The sequence below is a fragment of the Arachis duranensis genome, chromosome 10, assembly GCF_000817695.3.
Source record: "Arachis duranensis cultivar V14167 chromosome 10, aradu.V14167.gnm2.J7QH, whole genome shotgun sequence".
In the NCBI taxonomy this organism is placed as follows: domain Eukaryota; kingdom Viridiplantae; phylum Streptophyta; class Magnoliopsida; order Fabales; family Fabaceae; genus Arachis; species Arachis duranensis.
The window spans coordinates 100999324-101006659 of NC_029781.3; the positions used below are offsets into that span (position 1 = coordinate 100999324).

At 33.9% G+C, this 7336-nt stretch overlaps 2 protein-coding genes across 6 annotated transcripts in view; both read right to left on the bottom strand.

The window, feature by feature from the left end:
- LOC107471519 (G2/mitotic-specific cyclin S13-7) overlaps nucleotides 1–40 on the bottom strand; it is a 2680-nt gene extending 2640 nt beyond the window's left edge. The window contains exon 1 of the mRNA XM_052254956.1: nucleotides 21–40. The gene's annotated coding sequence lies outside the window, so the exon portion shown is untranslated. The remainder of the gene's footprint in view (nucleotides 1–20) is intronic.
- Nucleotides 41–1824: 1784 nt separating this feature from the next.
- Nucleotides 1825–7312, bottom strand: LOC107471494 (stomatal closure-related actin-binding protein 2). 5 transcript variants are annotated; one of them, XM_016090969.3, is made up of 13 exons: nucleotides 7062–7312; nucleotides 5579–5896; nucleotides 5181–5309; nucleotides 4815–4907; nucleotides 4487–4627; nucleotides 4209–4277; nucleotides 3550–3633; nucleotides 3271–3451; nucleotides 2944–3057; nucleotides 2788–2846; nucleotides 2515–2649; nucleotides 2230–2379; nucleotides 1825–2126 (listed from the first exon to the last, which is right to left on the bottom strand). In XM_016090969.3, exons 2-13 carry the CDS (start codon nucleotides 5861–5863, stop codon nucleotides 2094–2096), a joined length of 1473 nt encoding a protein of 490 aa, XP_015946455.2. In that variant the 5' UTR covers nucleotides 5864–5896; nucleotides 7062–7312; the 3' UTR covers nucleotides 1825–2093. The 5 variants fall into 5 exon arrangements, with proteins under 5 accessions (XP_015946455.2, XP_015946456.1, XP_015946458.1 ...); XM_016090970.3 differs by having other exon boundaries at nucleotides 5579–5879; nucleotides 7062–7209; XM_016090972.3 differs by lacking the exon at nucleotides 7062–7312 and adding an exon at nucleotides 6921–7055 and having other exon boundaries at nucleotides 5579–5879.
- Nucleotides 7313–7336: the final 24 nt, after the last annotated feature.

A 7336-nucleotide genomic window follows, 5' to 3' on the forward strand; every position in this document is an offset into this window, starting at 1 on the left:
CTCGCTCTCTCTCTCTCTCTCTCTCTCTCTCTCTCTCTCTCTCTCTCTCTGTGTGTGAAAAATGGATGAGACGAGTAAGGCAGTGAAAAAACCCTTCTCTTATGAAGCTGCACGAAGCGCCGATTCCCCGCTACAACGGTCGATTTTTTTTCGTGGCTCTTTACCGTTGGATCTCTTAAGATTGATCGGACGGTAGGAGCGTTGCTTTGGAGAATTGTAGCCGTTGGGTTTTCAAAAACAAAGGCTTGGATATACGCTAAAATAATACTGGTAGCAGTATTAGGGAAAAAAGTATATACTTTTTCAATGAAAATTAGGAAGGAAAAAGAAAAGTATTAAGAAGGATATATATAAATCATTAAATCCATATTTTTTATTTATCTTTAAAAAAAAATACACGTGACTCCAAAAAGGAGAACGATTTTTGCACTGGTGTATCTCCTGAATTAAAAGTTTTGTTAAGAAATTTAATTTTGATAACTATTTCTTTTGCTTGCCTTATTACATTGGACTATTGGAGATACGCTGTCTCACTTGTGACTTGCCTAATAAATCGGACAATGCAAAACCCTAAACAGCAGCCATGTATTTATTCTGTCTCTTTCGGCCTTTAGAAATTAGAAGCCCATGACCAAAAAAAATATCAGAAGAAAATAATAAACATAAACATAGAAAAAATTAAAAAAAAAAGACTATGTTTTTTAATTACTTTTCTACCTATTTTCTTTTTTTTTATCTTTCTTCCATCTAATATCACAACTTTACTCCTCTTTGCTGTTGCCGCTTTCCACCTTAAATTATAAATTATAAATTCTAAATTTTTAGCCAATCCAAAGAATAAAAGTTAAAAAAGTAAATTCACAATTAAAAGAATTATTTACTCAAGTTTTAAATGTTCTTGATATTTTTAGTTTCAAATGTTTCTACTATCTCATTCATTTCTTTTCAACTTTTCAGATTTTTAAATTATTTTGCTAAACTAATATTGATTCCTATAGTTTTTCTTTTTATTTAGACATTATAACGTGATTTAAATTCGTTATCATTTGGTCTTACAATTAGAGTATTTTTGGAAACCATAAAAAAATAAAATAAAAATGGCCTTTACCTAAAAAATATAATTAAAAAAAGGTAGTGCTAGGGAGCTAATGACCTAAGCGTACAATGTGTATAATGGGCTAAATCTTTGGTCCATAAATAAAATGAACATCACTCATACTAACCATCCGAATACCAGGGATAATAAACATCGAACCCTTGACTTTTCGGATCTAAAACTCTAATACCATGTCATGAACCCACTCATCCCAAAAGACTAACCTAATGGTCATATCTCTAATACTTCCTAAACCTTCATTGTACACATTGCACGCTTAGACCATTAGCTCCCTATACTTTCTCTTAAAAAATTTGCTATGTCATTTCAATTGCTTAACTCAAATTATTGGTCATATTGGCCTGCAGAGGATCCCATGCTTTATTCTTCAAAGCTCTCATTTCGATAGGGTTAAAATGTAAACGATGCCAATGTGCTTTTGATTTCTGTTATTTTGTTCCACACAATGCTTGATGTGGTGTCTCATCACTCATGAAATTTTATATATCGATCTTTGGACAAGATTCGTTATAGTTATCAATCCCATATTCTATTATTCGCATAGTCATGTGGTGTTTTTTTCCCCCTTACCAATGTTAGTCTCAATTCCACGTCCATTATTTGAATATGGTTAAAAAAAAATAAAAAAAATAATAAAAAAATAAACTGGTACATGAAGAAACGTTGGCACATACATGATTGAGGTGCGCTGAACATTACAACTGAACTAGAAGGAATAAGCAATTAGCCACAATGAACAAATGAACTAATAGAAAGAGTTGAGTTTGTTACAACATGATTAGGCAAACAAAAAAAACATGCCTAAAACAATGCAACCCCAATTAGTGGAAAAAAGAAAAAAAGAAAAAAAGAAAACCCCATTACAAAGCTGAAATCATATCTTTCACCAACAAAACAAAGCACACATGTATACTCACACCAAGAATATGATAATACTCACTTTGCTGAAAACTCATCAAGTCAGTTAAATTTACTCCTACACTAGATCATCTGGGCCAGCAAGCACAACCTGTTAAAAGAAATTTCATTCAATTTGTATGCAAGTCCACAAAAGATGACAATAATGCAAACATATGAATCAATAGATAACCGGTAAGAGAAAAGATGCATACATTGCAATCAAGAGCATGTTTCCTAGCAACCATAATGGCTGCATTTCTGTCTCTCTCCGACTCGAAGGTTAATACGAATGAGAGCCCCTTTCTTGCTTGCCAAAAAAGTGTCTTTGCTGCATTACTGGCATCACCTCTAACTCCGCATAGCTTTAGGTAAATAATATGTTAGTTTAACATATAAACCACATAAGGAGCTTAGAAGATGATGAATCTAAAACTATAGAGAGTAAAAAGATGGAACAATATGTGATACAAGAAAAATGGCCAATGCTAGAATAGTACCTGCATTGATGGAGAGTAAATCTCTCTAGCTTTTGTAATCCAACCTCTACATAGCTTCATCCGCATTCTTCCCACACCGAATGAATGAGTAGAATGTGATGAATGATCTTTTCCGTTCATCTGAGAAATAACTACCTGGATAATACAAAGAAAGATGTTATGTTGATAAAGACAAGTTTGAGCAGAAAACAGTTTTCAGTTTATAGCTCTAGTAATCTTTTCTGCTAGGAAGAGTTAAAATTACTGAATGTGAAAAGAGCAAAGATAACATACATTAAAATCGGTATTAGATTTCCGTAGAAGTGTATCCACATGGCTTCCAAGTCCTGAAACTGGTACACACAACATATGTCGATGTTACCCTTTTTTTTTTCAGATTTAGATGTATCCTGAAACCAAGAACGAAAGATAAGGCAATAACAAACCAACCTGTTTGAATGGGATTAGTTGATAGTGTGAGTTTTTTGCCATTTGAGACAACATCAACTTGTAAGATTCTCCCAACATCAGAGGGGTCTGGAGCATATATTGATCTGTTTGCACCTGAAAAATAAAGAGGAAGATTCGAAATTCAAATAAGATAGATATACAATATTAAACATGAATGTTACAAATATAAATAGTAATTCACCACCATAATGGGAGTTTGGCACTAATATCATGAAAGCATCATTGCATATTTTACTTCATCTGTACAAATATTACAACCTCTGAATCTTGAGACATGCTTGAAAATCAATTAAGGATGTGAGATACCTGAAATAACCTCCCTCCAGCTACCTTCGGATGACAAGCGATACCATTGAAATGAACATTTTGAAATTTGTGGTACTTCATCTGAGCAAGGCTGAACTCGCAAGTATGAGCCCAGAACTTCAGAACCACCTAACTTATATAACTGATATTTGTTCTCCTCACTCATCTTGGTCATTGTTAGCTGGAGTGGAAGAAATTAAGTTATTGCAAGAAAGGGAAGTGAGACTTAAGTTAATGGAAACAGTTAATTAAGCAAGTAAAAAATATATATTTACGAACCTCCTTCTGAAGCTTAATTGAAAATATAGATTTTTCTCGAATTTGATCCCTTAGAGCACGGAGTTCATATTCCATGGCCATTACCTGAAATCATCACAAAGTTAGTGTAAAAAGTGAGTTTCATTCTCTCCACTTCAAACAATATTCAAATAGTGATACACTGTAGTTTATTGGAGTTTAAAGCCATAGCATAAGATTGTAAGAAGATTCATAGCCTATTAGTCTTAAATTTGATGTCTGATACAATTAGTTGCACTTTATCCAAAATGACTTGTAGATTTGGAAATTATGTTAGACATAAGATACACGTCTGACACCATAGTAATATATCACTACACACAAGATATAACTTTAAAATGTAATAAATAATCAGATATGTCTTAGTCTATTTTACACAAAGCAAACAAAACTTCAGCATTTAAAAACATTTCTATGCATTTCAAGACATGTTGGCAACTTCGCGTGATATCAAATGTTTCAAAAATCAATTACAAAATTTTCCATTGTGTACAGTTTGCTAATGCAGAGAGAAAATTATTTGTCAAGATATATAATTAATTGTTATTGCCATAGAATGGAGTATAATGAAATTAAGCAAAATAAAATATATAATAAAAAACTATCCACCCAAACAGTTGAGGAAGCAAAAGCAAATTAACCTTGAATGGCTGATGCAACAACTTGATTCTTCTAGCCTCTTGAACTTCTTCTACTAGTCCATCCACATCCTGGGAGTGAAGAAGAAAAGATAGTGTATATTTTCCATGCTCAAATATCAACGAGGAAACAATATTAACATGTATAATTGAATCTAAGATCTTCTAAGGATAATAGTACTTAGGCAGAAGTGTCCATTACAAAGAATATTAACATGTATAATTGTATGCTCAAATAGCATCTTTTTCTCTCCTAATGGGGGAAACAAAGAATGTCTAACCTTTGGTTTAGAAGCTTGGGAAACTTTTTCTTGTTCCTCAAGGGCCTCCCCAATTCTCAGCACCACTGCCCTAGCACTCTCAATTTCAGCGCAAGCAAAAGACTTCTCTTGATTAACCAACTTTTTAGCATCTTCAGAAGCCTGTAGAACAAAGATGGATTCAGACTTTGAAAAAGAGTCAACATATTTTAATGGAAGAACCAGAAAGTTTTCACTTTCAAAATCCTTCAGGAAGAAAGAGTTCCAGTAAATCATAACCATAAGCTTGGATGGAGATTCTATAGATCTATAACCATATAAGAGAAGTGGTTAGATGCCAAAAGCCGACCTGTTTGAGAAAGTTTGCAAGCTTCTTCACTTCAAACTTTTCTTGAATCAATTCTCCTTCATTTTGAGTTAATTTAACAGCCAAAGCTTCCACCTGTAGATTGTTAAGTAGGAGTACTAAGTATTAGTAGCATTCATTGAACAAGAAGAAATAAGGGGTTTTCTCATACACGCTGAAATAGTTCCAAAGAATATGTTACAAAATGGGAGGGAAGAATGGAGGTATGGTCCACAATAATAACCCAAAAAATTTTAAGAATCTGGAAGGCTCAAGTTCATGGATCCATCAGCAGATGATGAAATGTCATGTCAATGTTTGAAGATTGCACACCTAAACCATAGAATAGTATGTTATAAAAAAACGAACCATTGCGATAGCTTTCTCCACATCCTCTTTATTTATTCCTGCAAAACGGCCTCTTAAAGATTCTAATGCATCTCTTAGCTTCTTCAAAAGAACATGTCCTTCCAGAGATGCCACTTCTCTTAGCTTTGCCTAAATTCCATGAAAAAGCCATGATCAAGTTGACAAAATATGGACGAAAGTGCATAAGATGAATGAACTACTCAAATTTGAATTGAAGTTGGTAGCTATGTTCATATCAACAAATGCAATCCTCAAGTCCTAAAACTGGTGCATTCCTTTTTTTGTCCGGTTTATCTGTATTTGATCAAATAGATGCATGTTGGGAATAAAAGCTTTTTATGTTAAGGAAAGTAAATGAGATATATAGTATAGGCCACAAGCAAGTGAAAAAGATGAACCTCATTAGACAACTTAGCAGCTGCAGCCAAGTTCTTGTCAAATTTACTCGCAAGGTCACGAACTGAGATACGCTTGTGTTGGTCATACAAATTGGAAGCTTCTTCATCAATGACATCTTTCAAGGAAGGTCCCTGGTTACCCTGAACTGGTTCTTCCACAACTTGATTATCAGCTCCCAGTTTATACTTTGGAAAACTGTTAGAAATAAAGCTCACATCGGCAGAAACCGGTGGTACTGCTTCCATCGGCATCTTGATTTCAACTTCAGGACTAATCTTGGTCATGGTTAAAATGCCTGATCTGGTAAGAGAATAGTTCTGAAATAGTATGAGAACTTCTGTTCAGAGTATCTCTGTAATTAGTCAAAAGCAAAACTAAGTTCAAGTAAGACTCCATTTCTTCCTATGACCTTATGCATAGTTATTCAATTAAAGATGCATCAAACACATTTGACCTGGCGCCAAGTGTACTTAACAACTTGGAAAAACACTTCAAATTCACCTCCACGCAACTAGCTTTGATTGAACCACAATCAAAGCCTAAGCAACAGGAGTTCATCAACTTTTGTTGGCGTTTCGGCCATCAAGTAGGATTACCATTGTAAATGCAACCATCCAAGATCTTTATATTATCAACCTTTAAGCAATAGCACTAGCAGTAGCAGAAGGTGGATAAAAGCTTGAAGTCTTTTTATCAACCAAAGATTAGAGTTGGAATCTTGTTAGAAGAAAATAATGTGATGGTGGGTAGGAGTAGTAGTAATATTGAAAAACACTCAAAGGGAAAGTTGGAACAACACAGACCAATTGCAATGTGGTTGATTTCTAAATTCATTTCTTTCCTACTTTTAGGGATCACAAGCTTAGTCACCATTTTCAACTAACATACACAGTACCAAACCACATTATCAAATCAATTGTGAAGTTAATTCAGCTATTTGCAATAAATGAAAGAAAAAAAAATGTAAATCAGATGAAGTAACTGAGGGAATGGTTTCTCCTGCCAAACAAACACACAAACGAACTCATGAAACCACAAAGATCTACACACAAAAAGAAGAGAAAACATTTTGAAGACAACGACAGATGCTCACAGCTAATAGTATTAAATAAATTCTGTTTTATAAAAAAAATTATTTATATATGAAAAAAAAAAGATAATTTGAGATCCAGCAAGAAGAGGATCATCTATTGACCATGGTACTGAAAACCATTAATTACCAACTTCAAAATTCAGAACCACATTCCTGAATATCATTATATTAACCTACATTCCTAATTGTATCCCATGCCTAAAAGAAAAAATAAATTACTAATTCAAAGAAACCAAAAGAATTCTTACTTAGAAGCAGTAGTAGTAGTACTTCAGAGAGATAAAGCAGCTGCAAATTCCATTGCATGCAGCTAATGCAAATAAAAAGTAGGAAAAAAAAACCTCCAAGATGCAAAAGAATATGGTAATGAAAGTGAGAAGAGAACTCACATAAGAATCTAGGAGGCAGCAGCAAAGTCGAAAATGGATTAAGTTACAAAAACATAGAGTCAGAAACAGGTGAAGGAGCTGGCTCGGGCAAAAAGAGAAAGACAGGATTGAAGAATGAGGATTGAAGAAGAAGAAGAAGAATCTAAAGGATGTGCATTGCGTTGCTTTTGGAAAAGGTGAAAAGAAGAAAAAAAAATGAAGAGAAGAGAAAAAGGAGAAAAGCTTGTGCTTGTGCTTGTGCTTATGCACCTGACTCATTTGTCTCCCCTCTCAAC

Excerpts from the sequence above, each read along its gene's own strand:
- LOC107471494 (XM_016090969.3), bottom strand. The coding sequence starts at position 5,863 with ATGACCAAGATTAGTCCTGAAGTTGAAATCAAGATGCCGATGGAAGCA. Across the intron at positions 3,634-4,208 it reads TGTTGCATCAGCCATTCAAG|GTAATGGCCATGGAATATGA; the intron begins GTTAATTTGCTT and ends TGATGATTTCAG. Across the intron at positions 2,380-2,514 it reads TTTACTCTCCATCAATGCAG|CTATGCGGAGTTAGAGGTGA; the intron begins GTACTATTCTAG and ends ATTTACCTAAAG.